This window comes from Mastigoproctus giganteus, chromosome 5 (assembly GCF_048544385.1).
Source record: "Mastigoproctus giganteus isolate SK-2022 chromosome 5, ASM4854438v1, whole genome shotgun sequence".
In the NCBI taxonomy this organism is placed as follows: Eukaryota; Metazoa; Arthropoda; class Arachnida; order Uropygi; family Thelyphonidae; genus Mastigoproctus; species Mastigoproctus giganteus.
The window spans coordinates 33440209-33468043 of record NC_143579.1 but is presented as its reverse complement, the minus strand read 5'-3'; the positions used below and the strand labels follow the sequence as shown (position 1 = coordinate 33468043).

Sequence of the window (27835 nt, the reverse complement as noted above, 5' to 3'; positions counted from 1 at the left end):
CCAATGATAGCAAGGTTGAACTTCTGTCTTGTTTATAGTATGGGCTTTCAATAATGTGTTTAACAGTCAGATTTATAGAACAATGTGGACACTGTGGTGGACCATCTCCTGTGAGTATATGAGGGTGGGTCATATGTGTATGACCTATTCTTGCTCTTGAAAGGACTACTTCTTCTCATCTTGATGTATGGACACTGGAACACCAAATTTTAGGATCCTGTTTAAATTGAAAGAGTTTATTATTTGTTTGAGAGTCCAGAGTGCTGTCCATTCTGTTAGGAATGCAGCATGAATGATTTGTAGATTGTCTGAAGCTGAAACAAGGATACTGGTTAAATCTAAAGTAATGATGATTGAAGAACCATGCAAGGTCAGGATTTGGATGCATAGTGATTTCTTGCTTGCACTGACCAAGTGAAAAGAATTTAATTAGTAAGAGAGTAAACACAGTAACATATAAAAAAAAAAAAAAAAAATGCAAAATTGTATCAGTTTTTTATGTGTTACTGTGTTTACTCTCTCACATACTAATTAAATTCTTTTCATTTGGTCAGTGCAAGCAAGAAATCACTATGCAAATCTAAGATAGTTGGATTTTTTGCAGCTTTATCAACCAGTTCATTCCCAAAAATCCAGGAATGTGCTGGAATCCAACAGAAAGTTTATTGAAAGTTTATTTCTGCAAATTGAAAAACACCACCAGTTGATGGTGTTTTTCAATTTGCAGAAACTAGCTTCTAATTTCATTTAGAATAAGATGAAGTTTATCTGAGGGGTTACATAATACTATAATTGGCCTGAGGGAATCAGTGTAAATAACAAATTTTAATGAACAGTCAGAACAGAGATTTTCTAAGGCCAGTTTAATTGCATATAATTCTGCTGAGAAGATACTGAATTCAGGTGGAAGGGATCTGAAATATTGGTATTTAAAAACACAGCAACTGCTCCAACGTCTGAATTATATTTAGAGCCATCTGTATAAATTGGAGAAAAATCAATATATCTATTGAGTGTGAACTGCATGAAGTTGTTTGACATTTGATGCTTGAAGAATATTATTTCCCCATTGGCAGAGGTAAGTGTCACAAGTCAGCAGAGGAGCAGGAGTCAACGTTGGTTGAGCGCAAGTTACAACCTGTTGTAACTTGCGCTCAACCAACATTCTTGAACTGTGCAGTTTTGCATCAGTTCAAGAAGGTGCAGACCAGCCAGGTTTATTTCTATAGAGGTTTTCTAGTGGTGTATTGAATATGTATCACTGAATGGGATGTGAGGCAATGTTCTGAATGCACCAAGTGCAATCCTCAAGGCACTGTGTTGAACTGGATCAAGCCAATGCATGCACTTGTTCTGGCAGAATCACGGGCAGGAGCACCATAATCAAGATGGGATCTGATTAATGCCCTGTATAACTGAAGCAGGGAGGTGTGATCTGCACCTCATGTTAGATGTTGTTGTTATTATTATTTTTGGCGCAAGGGCTGCTCAGGCCATATTGCACCTATCAGTGATGTGGAAGATACTATGATGACTGTTTTGCAAACAATCGGATACGATCATATAAGTTTATCTGTTTGAGAAAGGAGAAAAATTTTGTGGGGTTGGCATCGTTACCTATGATATGACAGAGCTTCAAAGATTCTTCAAGATTAGATAGAACACTGAATGAGTTGCCGGGCATGCGAGTACAAGGTGCATTCAACGAGAATGTGCTTCATTGTGAGTTGAGAATTGCCGTGTGTACACTGTGGAGGATCATTGCCTGTGAGGAGAAATAGGTGAGTAATGTGACTGTGACCAATTCTTGCTCTGGCTATGATGATTACTTCTTCCTTTCTGTTTTCCCGGAAGCTAGATGCCCATAACCATGGCTCTGGTTTTATTTGAAAGAGCCATTTGTTTGTTTTTTGTTATTTGGTTTTTAGGAGCATTAGCAACTAAGGCCATATTGCTCCGGGAATATGCGGTGATCATTCCCTGACCTTTCCACATCCTCCGTATTTGGTGATGACGGGCTCGAACTTTGAAAGAGCTTATTATCTGTTTTAGTTTGCCATATAAGTGTTCACTGTTCCTTACATATTCTTCATATATTAGATTTGTAGCCAACATATGGAACAAGAGAACATGATGAATCTAAATTAGATGGATGTTTGGCGGTCTGCACATTCATTTTCAGATAACCCAATGTGGCCTGGGATCCAGCAAAAGATGAATATTAGCTGGCAGCATTGCTGAATATGTATCAACATACTTCTTATAGTGTTTATTAAAGGATTCATTGGTGAGGAGGTGTTTTCTAAGGCTATAAGTGTACTCTGTTAGTTGCATATTGCAAAAACAAATTCCAGGCTTTATTTTTTGCTTTTGTGCATTCCTCATTCCACCAATAATTATAATGCTTTCAACCTGGGGGATTTGATAGTGGTATTGCATCTTTGGTCACATTTAGGAGATGCAACGTGATATAATCAGTCACATCATCAATAGGCTGGAGATGGATTTTTCCCTCATCGAAGACCATTCAGTTTGCTCGGACAAATTTACATTTCTTGCAGGGTTGAATTAGAGGAGTCTGTGCTATTAATATGTTTTTCTGTTTTTAAGTAAGAAATTTTACTTTTAGTAAGGCTATAACTAATTTAAACTTCCATGAATATAACAGTATAGCGTGCCATATAACATAAACTTGACAGTAATATGAATTATTACGTTTAGGTAAAAATTAGCTTACTACACATATTGTCATATTAAATGGAATTTAAACTGAAATCATGCTCCAGACTAGAGCAGCAAAGAAACAGGTGCAAAGCAGCAGAAGTGCTGTGGTTCGAGGGAGAAATGAAGAGGTGACTCTTCCATGAATCAAGACCTAACAAAATATGCTACTTGTGCAATGTTTGAATACCATTTTGGAACAGAACATGATACAGTCAAGGGATGTCGTTATATGTGTGTTTGGTGCAGAGAGTTTGAAAAAATTGGGTGCCAACTTGACATTCTGACGGTGTTTATGACAGCTTGAAAAGTAGGGTGAATTCCCTCAAAGGAATTAAAATGAGTCCCATCAAACTCTCAGCTGCCCAACTCAATGCTAGAGCTCACGCTTGTGCATCAACTTGTGCAAACTTTCTACAAACAGTTTTTTGGACAAAATACTAGAAGTTTGAAAAACAAACTTAGAGAATTTGAACTGCTTTTTTCACAGAATTAAGATTTAATTAATTTGTTTAACTTTGTGTGCAGCTTAACAAAAAGTCCCAAGATTGTTTGGTTCAGTGAAAAAATAAGAGGTAGAGGGGTCTTAACCTTGTTGCAAAATTAATCCCAAATTATAAAAGAGACATTAACTCTCAATCTGATAAATATGAAGCCATAATTATCGAATTTTCTTCTGGTGTTTATGTTAGCTGCATAATTAATGTTTACTGATACTAATGCAAATTCTTACATACAGTTTCTCTCTTGGATTACCATTAAGGCAAATTAAAAGTACTAACCATAATTTTTGGAAATTTTAGCTATCCTATTCTTCCCTCTTTACAACTACGTAAGCAAGTTATTAAAATGTCTGATGTCTTAGATATGGCCAAATTGTTCTCTCGCTCTGTCATACATGATCGAATTCTTGACCTCCCACTTACTAATACATCCAGTAATATACCAATGACATTTCTGACTTTTTGCTCTGATTGTTATCATCTCATCTTCAAGTTTAATATATCAAAAATTCATTTGATATATTAAATCTCTTGCAATAAGGAGGAAATCATAACCCAGCATAACCCTAAACTTTTAACAATCTTTCCTTGGCATTTTCTTTACTCATGTCAAACTGTCTGTCTTCTTTCTGCACAGCTTGCCTGTATTGTAACAAATTCATGTTCTAAAATTTCCAACTTCTAAGTTATGGTGAGATAGCCAGCTTGCTGATGCATTCAGAAAGAAACAAACTATTTAGAGTAAAAACTAAACAACCTTCTGTTTCTAATGTTGAAAACTATAAGAAACCAATCAATCATTTGATTGCATAGAGTGGCTCAACTTAATTTATAGGGCTGATACCAGCCCAGGTTATCTGAATCAACCATATGGTGGACAAAGAATAAATGTCAAAAAGTTCCCCACCAGTTCCTTTACCTTTGAGACACATTATCTGAAAAGATCATCAATCAGCTATCCTTATCTTGTGCAGTTGGCTCTGATTATCACTTTTATTATCAAGCTAGCTAATGTTTTCATTTTGCATCCCCAATGACTATTTTCATCAGGAGAGAGAGAGAGAGAGAGAGAGAGAGAGAGAGAGAGAGAGAGAGAGAGAGAGAGAGAGAGAGAGAGAGACTGTTTCACAGATCTTAGCTTCAATACTAAGTATTTCCCAGTCCCAAAATTATAAATCGTTTTGTTATTTACAGATTTCTGCCTCATGTCTATCTCCTCTTCACTTTTAAAGCTTATGCAAAAAAAGTATGCTTCCTGTCCTGATTCAAATGATTAACTTATTTGAATCAGAACTTATTTGATTATGATTATTAAGACTAATGACATTGTTGCCTTTGATTCCATTAATGTTCCCTGACTAATCTTCCTTCTTAACTAATTCTGTAGAATTTCAGGTGACAACCTCCACATTATTAGCGCATCACTTATTGACATGTCACTGTTCCTCTCCTCTGGGCTGAACCTGTATCACAGGAGTATATCAACTGGCACTCCACACACACACACACACACACACACACACACACACACACACAGAGAGAGAGAGAGAGAGAGAGAGAGAGATAAACCCTTCTGGCCTTAATCACTTCCCACACCTCCTCAAAATTCAGTTTGTATCCCATACTAATGATGTTAATTGTAAAGTAGTCATGCTTATGATTATTACATGAATACCTGGGACTTGATCAAAAAGATCCAGAAAGGAGATGCAAAAGGAAACTGAAAAACATACCAGCATTTATTAAAATTTCTGAATGTACCCCCCCCCCAAACCAAAATTTCTTATTAATAATCACAATAATTATTTTTTTAAACAACGCATATTTATTTGATTCATTCCTTTCCCTTTTTTAATTTGATGCTGGCCTCTGGAAGTTTATAACACAGCTCTCAACAAACCAAATTCCTTGAAATTCGGTACAATGGCATCGATTTTTTTTTTTTTTTGCTTGCTTGCAAGACTTCAGATGAAATAGATCAATAGATGCAATACAGTTTGACATCACTTTTCAGAACTTTAACATAACTGTGGCTGCCTCTAGATAAATTCCAATTTATCTTGTTGTTATTTATTTGGTTTTTAGGAGCATTAGCAACTAAGGCCATATTGCTCCAGGATATGCGATGGTCATTCCCTGACCTTTCCACATCCTCCGTATTTGGTGGTGACGGGCTCAAACCCCGGTCTAATCAAGAAGCGTGTGCTACGCACTGCTGCTCCTTCCCACCTGGCTATGGAGGCGCCAATTTATCTTGTGGAAATTTTGTGATTATGACATATCAAAGGATCTGTAACAATACAATTTTCAAACAACAATTCATTATGAGTAGCATATGCTTTTTTTTTCCTTTTGCATGAAAAGTAACAAGGGCAGCAAAGGTTTCAGATTACACACATCTTTTTGGATGTTTATAACACAGCTGCCAAACAGATATGCTGACAATCACCTTTCTTGAAATTTTGTTAAAGGTCAAACACACATTCCAGAAATTTCAAAACAACAAAAGAATCTCTTGATAACTGATATTAAAAGATTCAATAAAAGAACCTATGTGAGTAACACACATTTATTTTTTTATCCCCAATGAGCAATGTGGTGATTCTGAGTTTGAAATCAGTTTCTGCAATTCACAATGAGGCTACCAATAGATCAACTTCTTTTAAATTTGTTAGTAGATACAAGACACACTGAAAAAGGAAAGTAATTTTTTTTTTTTTTTTTTTACAAAAAACAATTCGTTATGAGGAGTATGAACTTATATTTTTCTTTGCATGCAAAGAAACTAGTATAGTATAGTTCTTTTCTGTTTCAGTCTAAATACATAAGAGCATGCAGACACCTTAGCTGAGCAAACAAGCTACAGCTACCACGCATTAGCAGTAGCTGATTTACTACAGTTAGTACATGAACCACAGATGCTTCAAAAATCAAGCAAACAATAGAGTTCTTTCCAAAGTGAGTTTTTGAGGAGGCACTCCTAAAAACTGGTTATGCCAGGAATAAACTAAAATTGCCTTCTTACTATCTCCAGAAAAAAAGTTCTCTTCTTAAGAATTTATTACAGTTATACACAGAGCGTACAAATAAAGAAGAAATATATGAGCTTTCGGCTATATGGTAGCCTTCATCAGAATTAAAAATACATGAATGGCAGTTGGAATGAAGATGTGCACTGCCAGGTGCGTGAGACGCGAGGTTTAATTGTTTGTTGACGTCTGTGGCTGTGACGCATGATGACGTGGCCAGCGCTTGTCCAATGATAGAACTACTGACTCTGTGATCGGGTTGACTTGGCAACCACTGTTCCTGTTCAAGGATTTATCCGAAGATTTTATATTTAACGATTCCAACCAGGTACGTTTTAGGTAATGGTGGGATCTGTCTACCACCACGACATCGCGGTGTGGGTCGATGTCGTGGTGGGTTGTCCAGACATGTTCGGCGATAGCTGAGTGTTCTATATCCGCTAAACGGATCGCTCTTTTGTGCTCCGAGAGACGTTTCTCGAGTCGACGTCCAGTCTCTCCAAAGTAGCAGCTAGTGCAGTCACGGCAAGAGATGCGGTAGACCAAACCGCTCTGCAGAAGGGTGGGGACAGGTGAGAGCGGTTTGGTCTACCGCATCTCTTGCCGTGACTGCACTAGCTGCTACTTTGGAGAGACTGGACGTCGACTCGAGAAACGTCTCTCGGAGCACAAAAGAGCGATCCGTTTAGCGGATATAGAACACTCAGCTATCGCCGTACATGTCTGGACAACCCACCACGACATCGACCCACACCGCGATGTCGTGGTGGTAGACAGATCCCACCATTACCTAAAACGTACCTGGTTGGAATCGTTAAATATAAAATCTTCGGATAAATCCTTGAACAGGAACAGTGGTTGCCAAGTCAACCCGATCACAGAGTCAGTAGTTCTATCATTGGACAAGCGCTGGCCACGTCATCATGCGTCACAGCCACAGACGTCAACAAACAATTAAACCTCGCGTCTCACGCACCTGGCAGTGCACATCTTCATTCCAACTACCATTCATGTATTTTTAATTCTGATGAAGGCTACCATATAGCCGAAAGCTCATATATTTCTTCTTTATTTGTACGCTCTGTGTATAACTGTAATAAATTCTTAATGAATCCAGAGCGCGTAGGCCTGTTTCGTTAGTTCTCTTCTTAATTTCTCCAAATATTTCTGGCCAAATAATTTCAAAGATCATTGAGCATAAAGTCTTCGGAATTTCTTTTGATGAGGACAAAATCTTCTCATATTAATAATTCAGGTGTTACCCAAAAACCTATTAAGTGTTTAGTCACTCGTCCATTCTATATGGCTCTGATGTTTGGCCTGGTACTGCCTATTCCAATTTGAAGAATCTTCTAGAGGTAGAAGAGGTAGCTTGCGTATTAGCTAATATAATGGGCTACTAAATTCCTATTCACAATGATAAAAAGTACAAAACCAAAATCCTTCAAAAAATTATTGTACTGGAACACTACTTTTATATATATATATATATATATATATTTCATTTCATATTACAGCTCAATGCATCATATCTGTTATAAAGAATATTCTTAGAATAGAAAATAAAAAATAGTGTATTTGCACCTTGGCTTGTTTTGCAGCAGTCTGAAGTTTAGGGTATAAATTTTCTTTTCAAGAATGCATTCTAATTAAACCTAACGGGTACGTTAGGTTTAATCAGAACACAAGGAAGGATCAAAAATTTACAGTGCAAATACATATTCTCCTGGCTTGCATCTATATCCTTCTCATATCAGTACCACAATTCTTTTACCAAGAGTAAACTTTAATAAACTATTTTGAGAAATTATTCTCCTTTAATCAGGAAATGCAATATCAACAACTGCTTTCAAGTAGTGTTTTATGATTTCCCTGTCAATAAAAGGTTTCATTTTTTTGCTGAAATTTCTGAAACCACTTAACTGACATGAACTGTGATATTTGATTGTAATGTTATGACTTTGAATAAAGTTTACTGTTTCAACAGTTTACAGTTGAGCAAAGAGAATTATTTTCTCTGCTTATCTTATCTTGTGTCATTTAACTGTGCTGCAGGCTTTATTTTGTAGTGCCTTAATACTGTATTCTTTGAAAGGAGCTTCATTATAAATGAGGAAAACGGCAACAGTGTTAATATAAAGTACTCTTCAGTTCACTTAAGAAATGCAAAATTTTCATCAATTTTCTGTTAGCATTAGTAATGACAAACGATGCAAGAAAGCAAGCTTACAAAGCATCAGGGAGGAAAAAAGCCTTCCCACATCACTTGTCCAACCCTTCTAATAATTTTTCTAGTTCTCCCTTAAATTTCTTCAAACTACCCACTTCCACAACAACAGATAAAAGTTTGTTCCAACAATCAACCACCCACTGGCTGAAGGCAAATTTCTGCACATCTATCCTGCAACCACCCATGCTCAATTTGAATTAATGCTCCCCTTGTGTGTAGGCTAAGCAAGCAGAAGCATACCATCAATATTAAGCTTGCTCAATCCATTCAAAGTCTTAAACACATCAATCATATCAGAGGTGTCTAGTCTAAAGATGTTATAATTTGTAGACTAAAGCTTTTCTTGGTAAGACCACCCTTGTGTTCCCTTCACAAATCTCATTACCCTTCTCTGCATCTGTTTCAGCAGATCTACATCCTTCCTAAAATGAGCCTCCAGACCTGCATACATACTGAAGATGCAACCTAACCACTACATTGTACAATGAGATAATCACCTCCTCATCCCCACTAGCAAAGTTTATCCATATCACTGACAAAACCCAATGAGCTGTCCTGGAAGCCTGTCTGTACTGTCAGAAACTTCATATCTAACTGCACTATTACATTCCCAACAGGTCATTTTCATTTTTCACTATCCTGAGTGAAAGTGCCACACAGATTTTACATTATTCTGGGATTAATGCTAGCCATATGCAGTACCATGCATTTGTCAATGTTAAACTTCAACTGCCATTTCTCATCCCACCGGCCTTATTTTTTAAAATCTTGTTACAGTATAGCATACCTTGATTACTGAGCAGCAAAGCAAAGGGCACAAAGTAGCAGGAGTGCTGTGACTCAGGGGAGAACTGAGGAGGGCAATTCTTCAACACATCACAGCCTAAAAAAATCTGCAACTTGTGAAATGTATCTAGAATTTTCTGGAACAGGACATCACATCCTAAAGAGGATGTCGTTATATGTGCTACGTGCATACAGTGTCAAGGAATTAGGTGCCAACTCAACTAACAGATTTCTAATAAAGCTAACAACTAAGCTAACAGATTTCTAATAAAGTGCTACATGTTTTGCTATCTGGTTTAACATTAAACCTTACAAAATCTAGTTCAGGATATATGTTATATCATATAACAATGGCAGCAAGTTACAAACAGTAAATCTATGGACACTAAGTATTTAATTAACTTTCAAAATCGCTATCTAAATTCAAAATAAACCAAGGAGCTTGACTAGGTCTATAGCTACTTACAGAGAATAAATTAATATAACAATTAAGTCAATACAAACGACTAAATATAATTTAAAAATTAGCATTCGCCAGAGCTGCAAAATCTTGTCCAACATGTGAATTGGATACCCTTACTGATACTAAGTAATAACCTGCAAAATCTCTATCTAAGTTCAAATTAAACTAAGTATCGTTACTAGGTACATAAAGCTACTTCTAGAAATAAATTAATATGCCAATTTAAGTCAATAAAACAGCAAAAATTTAAGAAAAACGTCTCTATTAACTGGAGCGGTAAAAACTTTGCCCACACACAGCTAGTCTCACAGTGTCTCGTATGCTGTAAATTAAGAAACACATAAAATCTAAGGAAGTGCATCCAGTTGACATAGATGGACAATGCAATGTTGAGTCAGTTTGGTGTGACATAAGCACTGGGAAAGCAAAAATGAGAGAAGCAGTGTGTTATAGGCCTAATGACGTTAATGAGTACGACAAACAGTTATATAGAGAAATAGAATGGGCCAGCAAATCAAATTGTATTATAATGGGGATTTTAACTTTCCATATATTTGGCTGGAACTTGTGGATTGGTCACTTGCACAATAGCAAGACTTCTGTGGATGTACTGGATGATTGTTTTCTGCAGCAGCATGTTCGAGAGGCAAGGAGAGAGAGTAATACTCTTAATCTGGTTATCAGCAGTGATTTTTTTAATGAAAACCCCAAATACGAAAGGTATCAAAACCTATAGTACTTAGTACCGTGATGGGTTGAAGGAGATGTATGGGGAAGGGGATGCCGGAAACTTTGCTCTAGAGACTAAACATGGGTTTCACCACTTCAAGCCTCCAATAAGCAAAGTGGTGGTATTTCACCGGTTGATGAAAGTCATCTACCACCTTAATATTTTATTCGTGCATTAAGAATTTGCAGATAAAGGAACCGCTGAGTGACAGTGATCACAGTGTACTGATGTGGGATTTAATTAAAGATATAATTACCACCTGGGGTAAAGGGAAGGGTTCTGCTTTCATAAAGGTGACTGCAGTGGGCTCAGACGGTTTTTAGATTCTGTACAGTGGGACCAACAGATGATGTTACCAACAACAAATCTAAATGGGAAGCATTCAAGGAATTAATCATGGAAGCTACTAAGCTTTTCATACAAACTCAAAAATATTGTTCAAGGTTTAGGCCTAAATGGAAGTCAAATGAACTAATGAGACTCATGGCAGAGAAGAAAAATGCATGGGAGGAATGTAAATTATCAGGCGACACACACGTCTATGGTAGATATAAACTAGTCTGTAATCAAGTCACAAAGGAGATTAGGCAAGTGAAGGCAGATTACTAGAAATCTTTAGCATAGGATGCTAAGAAAAACAGCAAGGACTTCTTTAATTATATAAACTCTAGATTTTAGGGGATGAATCAGATTGGTCCACTTGATATCGATGGTTCAATTGTTCATGATCCTCAGATAGCTGACAGACTGAATGAGCATTTTGCATCTACATTCACAAATGACGAATTCTTTAGGAAATTGAAGGACAGAAGGTTATTAAACTCTAACAGAAGCTTAATGATTTTGTAATAACTGAGAGCAAAGTGGAGAAGAAATTGTTGAAGTTAAACATAAGAAAGGGACCTGGGGTGGATGAGATCTATCCAGTTATATTAAAGGAGACGGCAAAGGAAGTAAGCAAACACAGCCATAATTCTGAGAGTATCCTTGGACCCAGGAGAAGTCCCCCACAGACTGGAGATATGCAAATGTATCCCCAATTCACAAAGGGGATCAAAAGGTGACACGAGTAATTACACACCTGTTAGTTTAACATCAATTCTGGAAAAAAAATGGAGTCACTGGTTAAAGAAGCACTGCAGGATCATCTAGACAAGACTGAAGTAATAATTCAGACAGCATAGGCATGGTAAGGGAAAGTCTTGTCTGATAAATTTGATTAAATACTATGATGTGGTTACAAAGAAATACTGGATGCAAAAAATAACTTTGATATTATATACTTGGATTTCAGGAAAGCTTTTGACACTGCTGCGCATGGAAGACTACTATACAAATTGGAGCAGTATGGTATTAAGGGCAATTACTACAATGAATAAAGGGGTGGTTAAGTGGAAGACGACAGAGTGGTAATCAATGGAGGCTGCTTTTCGTGGAGTGATGTTATTTAGTCCACAAAAAGTTAATTAATTTAGTCCACATTATTTAGTTATTAGTCAGCGTTATAATGTTGTTTTGTATATCAGGCTTAATGTCCCAAGTATGCCGATGATACAAAGGTTGGCAGGGTTGTTACTTGATGGTAATAGTAGTGTGCTACTGCAACAGGATCTAAAAAAAGTTGGGCAGAGGTTGAAAAGTGGCAACTGAGTTTAACACTGACAAATGCAAAGTACTGCATATGGATAAAAGTAACCCCAGAGGAACGTACCAACTGTGTGGTACTTACACTTAGGGTTGTAGAAAATGAAAAAAAGACCTGGGAGTAATTATGCAGTAAGATGTGAAGTTTTCTGAGCAATGCAGACTGGCTGCCAGAGCCGGTCATGGGGTATTGTCAATGATATACAGGAATTTTGATAACCAAGACAAGGAGGTGATTATACCTTTGTATAAGGCAACAGTCAGGCCACACCTTGAATACTGTGTACAGGTCTGGAGGCCTCATTTTAGGAAGGATTTAGAGTTGCCTGAGCAAGTACAGAGAAGAGCAACAAGATTGGTGAGGGGAATGAAGGGCTCCTCTTATCACTGCAAATGGCAGTGCCTGGAGACTAGGCACCTGAGATGTTGTTGTTGTTATTTGGTTTTTAGGAGCATTAGCAACTAAGGCCATATTGCTCCGAGAATATGCAGTGGTCATTCCTTGACCTTTCCGCATCCTCCATATTTGGTGGTGACGGGCTCGAACCCCGGTCTAATCAAGAAGCGTGTGCTGCGCACTGCTGCTCCTTCCCACCTGGCTACGGAGGCACCACCTGAGATGTGCTCTGATTGAGGTGTATAAGGCTTTGAATGGGTTGAGCACACTCAATTCTAATGAGATTCTTTGTCTTGCTCAGATTATGAACCTGAGGAGGCATAAATTCAAATTGAGGAAAGACAGTAGTAGAATGGATGTGTGGAAATTTGCCTTTAGCCGCAGGTAGTTGATTGCTGGAACAAACTTCCATCTGTCATTCTGGAAGTTGATACCTGAAATAAATTTAAGCCAGAACTACACAAAAATTTGGAGCGAATGGAGGGTTGAAATGGAGAAGAGTTTTTTTTTTTTTTTTCCTTTCTTTCTTTCTTTTTGGCTGATGCTGTATAAGCTTGCTTTCTTGCATCACATGCTTCTACTACTATTCAGCAGTGCATAGCACATGCTTCTTGATTAGACCGGGATTCGAGCAAGTGACCACCAAATATGGAGAATACGGAAAGATCAGGGAATGACCACCGCATATCCCCGGAGCAATATGGCCTTAGTTGCTAATGCTCCTAAAAACCAAATAACAAACAAACAAACTTCTACTACTATTAGTACCATTAACCACCCTGCAAACTTTGACAATAAGCATGGTACAATTTCATCAATATCAATTATAAATCAATGTCAATGTTCTTATCGGAGTCCTGAATCCTGCAGGACTCCAATAATAACATTATTCCACAACGAGCAGTGTCCTTTGATAAGCACTGTCTTCCCTATTCAATCATCCCTTTATCCACAGCAGTAACTTGCATTTAATGCCACAATGCTCCAATTTGTGCAGCTGTCTTTTATTTGCAACCATATAAAAAGCGTTCTTGAAATCAACATATATGACAAAGTTAACGTGCATGACAAGATGTCAGGGTATTCTGTCAGATCAGATGACAAGGAAATGGGGAGGCATAAAATCAGTCATAAACCGTTTGGTGCATCAATCAGATGGTAATTGGGTGAGCAGAAGTCTGTAGATAAAGTAAAGATAGCTATAAGGATGGATATGTCAGCATTTTCATCTCTCTCTCTCTCACACAATGTCAGGACCTACCCCACTTCAATTTTACGAGTATTCAATTTGCTATTGGGCATGTTACAGAATTTTGCTACATCTGGGTGAAGGGATGTAGTGTCCTAAATTAGGAGAACTAACCATTATTTTTCAATGATAAAAGTTTTATGAAGGAGTAAGATGTCAGAGAAAAGAACACTGTGATATTTTTTGCTTCTAGTTCCTTTGTTACTGCATCATAGTATCCAATCAGATTGGTCAGACAAGATTACCTTTAATAAATTCATACTTGCATTGCAGTAAAACTGCATTCCTGTCTATATGGTCACACATTACTTCTTTAACCAGTGACTCCATTATTTTTCCTGGACAGAATTTAAGATAGCAGGTTTGCAATAACTCATATCACCTTTTGTTCCCCCTTTGTGAATTGGGGATATATTTGTACATTTCCAGTCCATAGGAACTGCCCCTGAATCCAAAGATGATCTCATAATTAATGCTAAGAGTTTGCTTACCTCTTTTGCTGCTTCCCTTAATATACTGTACTTCGATAAATCCCATCCACACCAGGTGCCTTTTTTATGTTTAGCTTCATCAATTGCTCTTCCACTTTCCTCTCAATTATAAGAAAATCATTTAGCTCCCTATTAACAGTTTGATAAATTTTGGACATCCCCTTCCCTAAAGAATTCCTCATGTATGAATGTAGACAAAAAATACCTATTCAGTTTGTCAGAAATCTGAGCAGGATTCATCAACAGTTAAACAATCAACATCAACTGGACCAATAAGATTCAACCCCATCTTCCACTGTTAATATTATTATTAGCCATATGGTGCAAGGAAGCCTGAGGCTTATGCTGCATCAGCCAAAAAAAAATTTCTGAACCACCGAGAGAGAGAGAGAGAGAGAGAGAGAGAGAGAGAGAGAGAGAGAGAGAGAGAGAATCATGATATCCAGCTCAGGACCCTGGATGTGCCAAGCCCAAGCCCATACTCACCAGATGTGAGCCTCTGGGGTTATAAGTAAAGAAGTCCTTGATGCTTTTCTTTGCATTCTTTACCAGAGATGTTTTGTAATCATCTGCCTTAACTTGCCTAACTTCCTTTTTCACTTGATTACAGACTAGTTTATATCTACCCTATGCTTCTGTATCACCTAATACTTTACATGCATCCCAAGCATTTTTCTTCTCTGCCACAAGTCTCATCAGTTCATCAGACATCCATTTAGATCTAACCTTGAAGGGTATTTCTTAGTTAGTATGAAATACCTAGTAGCTTCTATGATTATTTAACTGAATGCTTCCCAATTAGAATTTGCTGTTGGCAGCAACATCATTTGGTCCCACAGCTATTCTTGACTGGAGTCATAGTAGATTTCCTACTATGCAACTATAATTGCAGGCTGCTTCATTACCAAACCTAAGGAATGAAGTAATATTTACCAAATTAAATTATATTTGCAGGGTGTCACAATGTTTCCACTACCATACAGGAATCAAGACTACTAGCTATGTTTTGTCTACAAAGCAACAGAATTACACTGATTAACAGCTAGTTATTTCTCGCCTGTTGCCTACCCATTCAATGACGAATGTCGAAAAATCTGTTAAGGAATTTTAAATTGTCTTTTATATTTTTTTTTTCACAAAAAAAAAAAAAAAAAAAAAAAAAGAAATAAACTTAAAGGTGGCAGTTAAGGTGACTTTCTTCAGAATCAACAAAATTTTTAAATGTTAGATTACATATCTAGTGTTAATATTTACCATGTATACTTATGTGCATGATGTTGAGCTTTCAGACCATAAGATAATAAGCATCCCCATTTATTTTTAAATATTTTTTGGGTTTAATATTTTTAATTTTTAGCTTTTGAATTTCACTTGCAGCAGCACCAGATAATTCAGAGAGCCATACATGGCATGCAGGTTGTTCACTACTAATAAACATCAATGACAGAATTAAAGTATAATATACTGAACCATACTTACGCTTTTTATTATCTAAAATACAGCCAGAAATTAATCCTCCAGATGCACCATCTGTGCCCTTAAGTTTACTTGTGCAAGGGGTTTTTCCACTGCCAATAGGTGAAATTGTTGATCCACTCTCAGACTCTGACCTAAATAATTTGTGGAGAAAATAAAATAAAACAAAATTAATCTGTTACAATTAAGTCTGATACCACTGACCTGACAAGAAAGCAACTGATTGTAATCCCACCAATTAGCATGCTATACACAGTTTGTGTTAAATATGGGATAGCATTCATAAGGAAAGAAATTAAAGCAGCTGTAATAATATTAGAAACAAATAAAATTTTAAAGAATCCACCCTAGGGCTAAGGAACACCACTTTACTAATGTACAGGAGGGTCAAAAAGTAACAATGCAAAAATAAATAAATGTTTCTTGTAACCATATTCATTTACATACATGAGAACATTTTTTATTGGTGTCTCAATTCACAAGGTCAAAGACTGCTTAAAATGCTATCCCTATGAATCAATAATGACTTTGGGTTGAATAATGAAATCAAGAACTATGAAGTTCTCAGGATGTATTCATTATCTCTATTTGAATGGCCTATTTGGTTGAATAACATCTGCAACCGTTTGGATAACCATACAACCAGTAATTGGCAGAGTTCAAATCCATTAATACCGGGCGGTTATAAAATAAGTTTCCCTATTCAGGAGACCCCAGTGTCCAAAAGGTTAGAGATAGCACTGTGAAAATCGGTGGGTATATCATTTAGGGTATGGGGAAGGGATTTGTAGAAGAAAAAAAATTAGTTCAAATTACATTTACAGTGCCAATTTCTCCTCCACCGCCAGAGGAGAAATTGGCACTGTAAATGAGATGGAATACTTAACTTAGGATTAGATTTTAATATCAGAACTTAGAGATCTACAGATATTGTTCTATGTGCTTTCCTTCACTTGAGATGGCATTCTGAAAATGGAGGACTGCGTACAACACAGTTTTGTGTAGCATCTCATTGGGGATGTTGGCTACATTCTGTTTAATACTTGCTTTCAAATTGACAAGTGTCTGTTATGCTGCCACGGTAAACTCTGTCTTTCAGGTATCCCCATAGCCAGAAATCACAGGGATTGAGTTCTGCTGACCGGGCTGGCCAGAACTGTGGAAAGTCTCTAGAAATGATGCAATCGTTTCCGAATGTTGAACGGAGCAGTTCCTTCACTTGTCGACCAACATGGGGGGGGACCCATCTTGCATGAACACTACAGCCTCGAAGCATTGCCTTTCTTGCAGAGTGGGAATAATGTGATCTCTTAGAAGAGAGCAGTCCGTGCACTAGTTACCATACACCTTACGGGGTGTAGACTCTTCAGAGAAAATTGGTCTGATTATAAACTCTGCTGTGAATCCACAATATACTATAATGTATGGGCTTTGTAGTGGTCTTTCATGCACAGCAGATGGACAAGAAGTTCCCCATATTTGGCAGTTCTGTGCATTTACAGCCCCACGAAGAGTGAAATTACCTCATCAGACCACAAGGTCATTTGAGCCCATGTATCATCAAGTTCTGTACGAGCCAGAAATCGTACAAAAAAGTCTATTCATTGTCGCTGATCACAAAACTTTAGTTCTTGCGCTACATGAATCTTGTACAGAAACAAGCGTAAAATTATTCAAAGCACTTTACGTACAGTAGACCAAGGTTAAAGTCTCTCGACATACCTGTGGCACTATTGACTGGTAGCGTTTCACATTCTGACCTGGAGGCCATTGCAACCACCACCACCTCCGTTCCGATAAGTGGCTGTCCCATGCCTGGAATTACACCTATCTTCCCGGTCACTTCAGATTTCTTTATTAGTTTTCGAAGCCACACTGAGTCAAAGGTCCTTTATGCAAACTTTTAAGTTCCCGATATTCATGCAGTGCTGCATTAGCATTACTATTATTCTGGTAGAATAGTTTTACTAAAAGAGCATGTTTCTTTTTTGTAAGAGCCATAATGGTTATTGACGGTGGCCTTTCTGCTTTTATCTAACAGGATGTCATTTGCATAAGCAGCGTGTCTTTAAGTAAATGACAACTTTTACATATGTGCAGCACCGTTTTTCCCCTGGTGGCAGAAACTTGAACAATTTTTTTTTTCTTCTACAAATTGCTTCCCCATACCCTAAATGACATACTCACCGATTTTCACAGTGCTAACTCCAGCCATTTTGACATTAGGGCCTCCTGAATAGGGAAACTTATTTTATAACCACCTGGTATAGTAATGTTCTCTTAATAATTCTGTAACTCTCCTGTGAGCAGGTGGGGGATGCCCCATCTTGTTGAAGATCACCTGTTCAAACATCTCTCTCTGTCTCCTGCAGTGATAACAATTTCTAATGTAATTGCATATTTCTGACAATACAGGGATACAGTAACAAAGTATACAGTTATCCAGTTAAATAAAGGGACCAATTTTTGCTGTCTGCATCGTGAATGCTACATTAAAAAATAGTGCACCATTTGAATCGCTAGAGTAAGCTCTTTCAATAGAGTACATGCACATGAGCATTGCTTCAGTAGTTCTTGAGTTGTAGGTTATAACGAGACATTGGAGCACTGTTCAGTAATTAAATTTTATTTTAAGTTGGGTTAAAATGCAATGGAAGCATTTGAAGACCCAAAAGAGATTTATAGACATCGGCATCAATCCTGTACCTGTTTGTGTGATTTTGTGATGAAAGTGAGTCGTTTGAGGGCTCCAGACTGGGACAGCCGGTTTCCATTTGAACTGAAGGAAACATCAAGTCTGCACTCTTGTGAACAAAGACCGAAAAATCACCACCCATATGATCAATGACATGTTGAACATTAATAGAGGAACAGTTTGTGACTTTTAAAAAACAATTTAGGGAAACAAAAGATTTGTTCATGATTTGTGCCACACAGCTTTAACCTGGAGCAAAACAAAAAAGAATCAACTGTTGTCGTGATTTTCTTGAATCTGCTGAAGATGACTCTGACATTTTGAAGCAAATCATGATGGGTGACAAGAGTTGGGCTCCCAGTATGACCTGGAGACGAAAAGACAAGCATGGAGTGGCAATCACTAAACTCACACAAAAGATTCAACTTGAGAAATCTCGCAACAAATTGATGCAGATAACTTTCTTCAACATCAAAGGAATCATTCACAAGGAATTCATCCCTCAGGACACTACAGTCAACAGCCATTATTATTTGGGTGTCATACAATGTCTGTATGAGTGCATGCGTCAAGTAAGACACAACTTGTTCAACACAAACGGCTGGCTGCTGTTCCATGACAATGCATTGCCACAAACAGCCTCAACGTGAAGAAGTTTTTGGCAAAGAAAGCAATCACAACTATTGAGCACCCTCCTTACTCACCTGATTTGGCACTAGCAGACTATTTTTTGTTCCCAAAAATTAAGAGGTTGCTGAGAGGATAACAATTCAATGACTTTAAAGTCATCCGGGAGGAATGACACAGTAGCTAAAGGGCATTACTGCAGAGCAAAATCAATGGTGCTTCCAGGATTTAATTAATCATTCTTAGCAATGTGGATATTACTATGAAAATATATAACTATTTCTAGACCTTGGCACTGTTGTTTTCTTTTTTTGGAATTTTGTCTTGTTATTTAATTGGCAGACTTTGTACATTAACAATTTCTTCAAAAAAAAAAAAAAATAAAGAAAAAAGAAAAGAAACCACAAGCCAATTATAAAAGTGGATGTAAACCTGTACTACACTGCTACCTTCTCATCATGTAACAGTTTGTCCTTTATTGCATATTGGTTTTTAGAAGCAAGAAAATACAATTATGCTTATTAAAGCACTGAAAATACAGACGTCATCAGGGGCATAATTCAAATAGTCTAGCTAATGCAGGTCATATTTAAGCTGGGTGACAAATAAATTTGCAAAAATTAGGTAACTATCAGGATGGAAGTTTACAACTCTTGACTATTTTGAACTTAATGGGTGCAGTTTCAGGATCCTAGTCATCAATTTGAGTCTGTAAATGTCTGGAACCCTCTGTTGCACTGTATTCTTCTAAGAGTGATGTTGGCATTAACTTATTAACTTATTTACAGCTCAGCTAACCTTAGCAATAGTTTCTACCCTATATTGAGAGAGACAGCCTTTTTTTTTTTTTTCCATCAGTAATGCAGCTAGTCCATTCAAACTTTCATATTGGTGCATCTCCAAGGAATTTAGCAAGGACCTTTACTTTTCTTTATAGGCTCTGAGGACAATTGTAGCATTATTATCATTTTGATAGTAACTTCAGACAAGAGAAATCCACTGTGAGAGAGAGAGAGAGAGAGAGAGAGAGAGAGAGAGAGAGAGAGAGAGAGAGAGAGAGAGAGAGAGAGAGAGAGAGAGAGAGAGAGAGAGAGAGAGAGAGAGAGAGAGCACGAATCACTTTGCTGAATACAAATTCCAGTGCTTCACTTACAGTGTTTAACTTTAATAAAGTATATTGTTAATATACATACATAAAGTTGATTTGCATGACATTGATGTGTTCCTTATTTGTATATTTTCCCACAATATAATAAAAGTTTGTTATTATGTTTTCATGTATGCAAATTTTTTAAAGCTTTATCATTTTATCTTCATTATGGATCAAATATGATCATAATGAAAAAAAAGTGAAACAACTTTGAAAGCATTTATAAACTGAAAGGTAAAGTAATTCATTAAGGTGATAAGTGGCAGTTGAGATGATTTATTTCAGAATTAACGAAATTTGAAAATAGATTATATAACTATTTTTAATACGTACCAAGTACACTTGTGTGCAGCATGCTGAACTCTCAGCCCATAGGGTAATAAGCATCCCTTTTCTGGACACGAATCAGAATTTCTACGTCCACGCTTTTGTATTAATTTTGCCGTTTCAGAGGACTGGGAACTTGAACTTGAATGCTTTGGACCTTTTAAAGGATCACCACTGGCACTCCTCCTGAAATGAAATGCTTCTCCAGATGGATCACTTGATGATAATCGACCTCCTGGTTTAGAATTTTTACTGTATTGTTTCTGTACAGTAGCTCTGTCATGTAATTTTCTATCTGGAGTACAAGGACCAGTTTTTTTGTTGGTATCTACAGTATTAACTTCATTAACAGAACTAAATGCAGTTCTAGCTGAATCTTTTGTCTTCTTCTTCTTTTTCTTTTTATCTCCTGTTATAGTAAGATCTTCAAATTTGGACTTAGCAGTGTCCATTAATTTTCTAGAGGATCCTGGCTGATCAGCTTCTGCTGTATCTTGGTTATGAACTCCAGCCATTGCTTGAACGATGTCATGTATTATGAAGAATAACAACCCACAAATTCTAAATATAAACAGGAAACAGAAAATTAATAAACAAGCACATAAAGCTAACAATATACCAATTTATTGGAATAATAATAATTCATGTGCCAATATTTTTTGAAGAGAAAACAAAAATATTATCCCTTTTATAAGAAATAAGTGAAATTTATAAGTTTACTTCCTTCATTATGTCCTACGCCATATTGACAGTGCAGGACATAACGATGACAGAATTAATGACACTTGCTCTGATTAACATAGTGGAAACAATTTAAACCTTTACATTATAGTAATATAATGCTTGGTGTTTTCATCAGCAGTAAAAGAAATTTCAAAAAAAAAAAAAAAGATTTACATTATGAAGATTTATAAAGGTCTAAGAAAATACTGCATTAGTAGTACACAGCCATCAAGTTCCACACTATCCCCCAAAAAAAAATGAAACTGAAACTATAGGGGGAAAAAAAAAAAACTGAAAAAAAAAAAAAATTCCTCAGCTGGTTTAGTACATATGTAATAACCTATATCACTGTAGAAAATGGGAGCTGACAAAAAGGAATTTACAGAAGACAGAGTTGATCACCTGACACTACACTTTCCTAAGGATTCGTGCTTTAACTTGCTTTACTATCATGGACAGTCTTGATAATGTTAACTCTTTCATTTTGCAATTTCTTCTAATTTTTTCTTTCTTTCTGCTGATGAAATGCAAATAGGCTTTTTGTAATCTACACCATTCTTTGTAATATTTGAGATTAAAATTAAAGTAAGTAGATTTTAGGAATTTACAATTTCTAAATTTAAAATTTCTCACCATGTTATTTAAACAAATTCTTAAATTTGTTTGACATCCTCAGTTTGGTCTAAAAACAAATATAAACTGTTATTTTAAGAGGTAAAAAAAAATATGACTGTAAGTACGGGAAGATGAAACATAACTGCCCATGTATAGCCAACATGTATTGAACACTGACTATCACATAAAAATAGTGTATTCATTTTTTTCCTTCAAACAAAATCAGTCTACATTCATTTTAGAAGGTAGACTGATTTCATTTTTGGACTAAACTGGGAATGAATAAAAACTTTCCCATTTAGAAAAATTCAGTTAATTAAGCAAAATTTTAAATTGTGAAATTGTAAAATCTAAACAATAATACTTAGTTCAATTTTAACATAAAATTTAAAAATTTCAGTCCAAATATGACAAAAGAGGTGCAGACAACAAAGAGCCAGCCAAAACTAAAAATAAGTGAGGGAGATACTGATGTCATTTAAATTGAAACACCTTGTATAGTTTTGAGCAGACTTCTAATTCCTAGTAGCATCTAGAGATCCATGGGAAAGAAGAGTTGCTTGATATTATTGTGCTCACTGTTAACTGAACACACCAGCTGTTATATCCAATAAAGGCTTAAGTTCTACTTCCCACTGAGTACCTAATGCATACTAAAGTCATCATCATCATCAGCCATTTTCAATCCACTGCAGGATGAAGGCCTCTCCAGCAACTTTCCAGTTCCTTCTGTTTTGAGCACTGGCCATCCATTTACTACTCAAAAACTCATGAATTTCATCTATCCATCTCCGCCTTTGTCTTCCAGGTTTTCTTCTAGCTCCTCTTGGGTACCATTCTGTTATTTTCTTAGTCCATCTGTCATCATGTCTTCGAGCTATGTGTCCTGCCCAAGACTATTTTAGTTCTTTAGTTTTGATAAGAATGTCCTTTACTTGAGTTTGCTGCCTAATCCATGTGTTTCTCTTCTTATCTAACAGTCTGATTCCCAATATAATTCGTTCCATTCTTCACTGTGTAGTTCTTAGCTTCTCTTCCATTCTTTTGGTGAGTGCCCAAGTTTCACTTCCATAAGTCATGGTGGGGAGTATACATTGATTCATTATTTTACGTTTCAGACAAACTGGGATATTGCTCTTCAGTATGTGACTATATTTCCTGAATGCTATCCATCCAAAATTTATTCTTCTCTTGACTTCCAGCCATTTATCATTATTACAGCTAATAACTTGTCCCAGATAAGTATATGACTCCACCTTTTCAATTACTGCTCCATCAATCATTATTTCCCTTTCCGTGGCATACTTGTTCATCATTACTTTTGTTTTAGCCATATTCATCTTTAGTCCAAAATCCTTACTAACTGTGCATAACTGATTAAGATTTTCCTCTAATTCTTTGGGATCGTGGCTTATGACCACAATGTCATCTGCAAATCGTAAATGGTTTAGGTACTCTCCGTTCACATTGACTCCTTTCTGCGACCAGTCTAATCTTCTGAAAGCTTCCTCAAGGGCAGCAGTAAACAGCTTCGGAGATATTGTGTCTCCTTGTCGAACTCCTTTCTCGATTTTAAATTTGCTACTGTCTTTGTCTAGTCTAATAAAGGTCTGAAGTCAAATCAAGTGTCAATCTCATTACAATGATATTTAACTTCCCAAGATATTGTTAATTAACCTGTAACTGCTTGTGCCAGCATTTTTTGATCCTCACACGCACACTCACTAAAGTAACCCCATTTATAACCTTATAGGGGCAAGAAATAATTCAAAATTATTCACTTTTTGATGGCACATTTATTTTCAATCTATTATAAACATAACTGTAAAAAACTCATTTTTTATATTAAAAATTACTTCAATTATATTTTGGAAATAAAGCATTCTGAAGTGCTTTTGACATTTTTCATCACCTCACTTATCCAAATAATCCGGAATATTATCTCTTATTATCATGACTGACAGTAAGTGAAACATGAATGGCAAAATCTTCAACAACCGTCAGCCAGCCTCTACCATGATGTGAAGCCAGAGTTTGTAATGATTAGAGATGCTGCCATAAAACAATGTGCAGTTTAACAATTGGATGTCCTGTGCTAACTTTAAAGTAATAGGCATGTTACTTAGACAGCAATCTGTCTGCACAAAAAATGCCATGCTTTTTTGTGTGAGTGAGACAGTTGGGCAGGGAGTAAGCACTGGGATGTCAAGGGCAGTTTGCTGCCTGGATTTGAGGTCTGTCAGTGGTTTCTGAACTATGTTCAGAAACCACTGATAGATCTGTCCTCCTCCTATCCTTGCACATCAAACTGGGTTTGATGAAACAGTCTGTGAAAGCTTTATCTCAGGGACCTTTATACTAAATTCCTATAAAACACCTAAGAGAAGCAAAAACAAGGTTTTCTGTTGGACATATTCACAAACTGAGGGAGCAAGATTCTGAAGCAACTAAGAATAAAAGAAAAAACAGCCATGGATTAGCTTCAGATCTGTTGTTGAGAACTTCTTGGGAAAAAATAATATAGTTGAAAATATGTTGGCAAACTTCAAGAAGCTGAACTGCAACATGAGTGCCAAGGTACATTTTTTATACTCCCACATCGACTACATACTCCCACACCCCAACCGAATGCAACACGATAGGAATGAAGAGAATATTCAGAAAATGTATTTATGTTTTTTATATCAGTGAAGGGGAAACACATTTCACCATAATAACGTAAAAACCAACACAATTCTAGCTATCGGTATAATCGCAAATGCAATTAGATCGAGTTTACTACCAGTTCATAACAGATTCCACTAGCAGAAACGCAACTGGAAATTGTTTTATGGTAGTAACCACTAGAAATGTGCTTTAGTAAAATGTGAGGTGTTAATAGTGTGTCTCTGCCTTTACGGTGTTGTTTATTCAGTTGCTACACGCGCGCAGCTTTGTTTATGTGTATCAAGCGTGCCTCCTCGTTTTGTAATTGTGCTTTATTCCCTAAAAATGAGTAAAATACTTAAAAGGTGCAAAAAGAAAGCGTCCTGGTGAAGACACTGCAGATTCAGAGAAAAAAAGAAAAGCAATATTGATAAACAGAGGACTGGGTCAAAAATTCTTACCCAGGAAAATTTATAGTGGCCTCATACAATGGTTTATGGCCAAAATCACACCGGCCTCTGGCCCACCGGGGTTTCTCCGGTGAGGCTTATTATGGCCAGTCCACCTCTGTCGATAGAGAAAAAATATGAAATTGTGAAACGCTTTGAGCGAAATGAAAGACCATGTGATATTGCACGTGCTACAGACCTAAATGAGGCAAAGCCGAGAAAATAAAAACAACTTTCATAGCAGGAACAACTCAAAGTGTAATTAAAATCCATTAGATTAAGACACAAAGAATTGGAAGAGATGGAACGGCTGTCATCTGTTTGGATAGAAAATCAAACAAAAAACAAGTCTGCTTACGATAGAAGCAAAAGCATTAGCAATATTTTATTACGTAATAGTCGGAATAAAAGCGTAAGTATTTTATTACGATTATTTATTGTGTTTGGTAATGTTTTGGTTACATATGTGTGTTCAATCTTGGGTGGTCGGCACCTAACCCCATTTTTCCCATAAGGCCTGTTGTTTATATTGCACGATTTTGCATTGCACGAGGGTTTTTAGGAACGCAACTATCGTGCTATACAAGAACTGACTATAGAGGGAAATACTGCCGCTGCTCCAACGGCTGAATGTGATTTGGAGCCATCGGTATATATGGGCAAAAAATCAACGTATTTCTGAATATGGCTTGCATGGAGTTGTTTCATATTGAGCGTTGGTAGACGATTCTTTCCCCACTTGTCAAGATAAGTATCGAAATATAACTGAGGAGGGGGAATCCATGGCGGTTGGGAGTAATTCATTAAATGCTGCCTGTTGAAAATTTAAACATTCCAACTCTGCATTAATTCAATGAGGCATAAGCCTGCCGGTCTTATTTTACTGGGTTTATTTCTATAGAGGTTTTGAAGTGGTGGATTAAAGAGGTATGGCTGAATAGGATGATGACAGCAATTTTGTATTCGGGCTGCATACTTAAGAAGCAGCGTTTTTCTGCGGAGGTGAAGGGGGGGCTCATCAGCTTCAATGTACAAACTATGAGTAGGAGATGTCCTGAAAGTACCAAGTGCAATCCGCAATGAGCTATGCTGTATAGGATCCAGCCATCGTAGTGTACTCTTATGGGCGCAATCATAAAGTGGAGCACCATAATCCAATCGGGATCTGATCAATGCTCTATATAAGAGCAACAAAGATGTATGGTCTGCTCCCCAAGACAAGGCAGATAAAGCTCTTAGTATGTTCAGCTTTTTTGAGGCAGGATATATGTACAGATTTAGTGTGCTCAAGGATTAATCCCAAGAATCTGATGTTGTTAGTTACTGGAACGGTAAAGTTTTGCATCTGAAGTTCGGGATCTGTACGCATTTTCCGTTGATTACAAAAGTGGATTCCAACAGTTTTTTGCTGTGATAGACAATAGCCATTTAACTCTGCCCACCTTTGGACTTTATTTAAAGATATCTGCAGCTGCCGTTCAATGGATCTCATATTCTGAGAATGGCAAGAAATAGAGAGATCATCGACGTAAAGGTAGGTCTCAACAGTATTGGAAGTTCTTTTGTGATGGAATTGATTCTTAGGGCATAAAGGGTTGCACTCAGTATGGACCTTTGTGGCACTCCTTCTTCCTGTAAAAATGTCATAGAAAGCGAGTTGCGGTATCGAACTTGGAACGAACGAGTCCTGAGAAAGTTCCTGATGAATATAGGAAGGTTGCCTCGTAGACCTACAGCATGGAGGTCACTGAGAATGCCACGACGCCAGGTAGTAACAAATGCCTTCTCTATGTCTATGGAAACCATAACAAGATGTTCATTTTTCACAGAGGCATTACGAATTGCAAACTCAGCTTTGATCATGAGATCTAAGGAGGACCTGTTCTTTCGAAAGCCATGCTGATTACTGCTAATTAGGTGTTGCGTTTCGATGATCCAAACAAGGCGATTATGGATCATTTTTTCAAGTAATTTACCAAGGCAAATGAATAGAGAAATAGGTCTATAACTGTTAGGACTGGTAGGTTCTTTACCGGGTTTCAAAAAGGCAAGAAGTGTGGCATGATGCCAAGAGCTGGGATAAATGTTTTTCCATAAATATCCGGTTATAGTAGACCAGCAGTATTTGTAAATTTCTGTCACCAAGGTTTTGTAACATAATGTAAGATATTCCATCTGGCCCAGTGGCACTGTTGCGTGTTGTTTTAATGACATGTATAAGTTCATGATATTGAAGAGGCTGATTATATGGAAAGAAAACTGAGGTTCGAAAGTTGATGGCTCACTGTTCAGTCTTGGTCTTTATTTTCTGGAAATCCGAAGAATAATTTGATGCTGCAGAAACTTCGGCAAAAGTTTTAGCCAAGGCATTTGCAATGCCTTCAGGAGCAGATAGTTCTTGCCCATTCCATGAAAGAATTGGTGAAGGGGTGGTTGGAAATTTTCTGGAAATCTGCCTGATTTTCTTCCATATTAACCTGGAGTTAGTGTTTCTGTTTATGGTAGATGCAAACCGAATCCAAGAATTTTTCTTTACTTCTCTTTGAATGCGATGTGCTTTTGCTCTTAGTTTCGTGTAATTGATGATATTAGCTGTGGTTGGGGATCTACGAAATAAATTCCACGCTTTATTTTTTAACTTCTTAGCTATTGTGCATTCTTGATTCCACCAATAGTTAAGGTGCCGTCGGGACTGGGGATTTGACAATGGAATTGAACATTTAGCTGCAGATATTATATGTGAAGTGATATAATCTGTGGCTTCATCTATCGACTGTGTTCGTATATATTGTTCATCCAGGGTGACAATTGATTGAAATTTGACCCAGTTGGCTTGAGAGAACTTCCATTTCCTGCAGGGTATGGCTAATGGTGGTTGTGCAGC

At 37.0% G+C, this 27835-nt stretch overlaps 1 protein-coding gene across 3 annotated transcripts in view; it reads right to left on the bottom strand.

Annotated features, from left to right (window-relative positions):
- Dis3l2 (Dis3 like 3'-5' exoribonuclease 2) overlaps window positions 1-27835 on the bottom strand; it is a 440068-nt gene that overhangs the window by 379233 nt on the left and 33000 nt on the right. For all 3 annotated transcript variants that reach the window (XM_090373977.1, XM_090373976.1, XM_090373978.1), the window contains exons 2-3: window positions 20525-21079; window positions 15723-15853 (exon numbers count right to left, since the gene is read on the bottom strand). In XM_090373977.1, the coding sequence (XP_090230103.1) occupies window positions 15723-15853; window positions 20525-21033 (640 nt within the window). In that variant the 5' untranslated portion in view covers window positions 21034-21079. The remainder of the gene's footprint in view (window positions 1-15722; window positions 15854-20524; window positions 21080-27835) is intronic.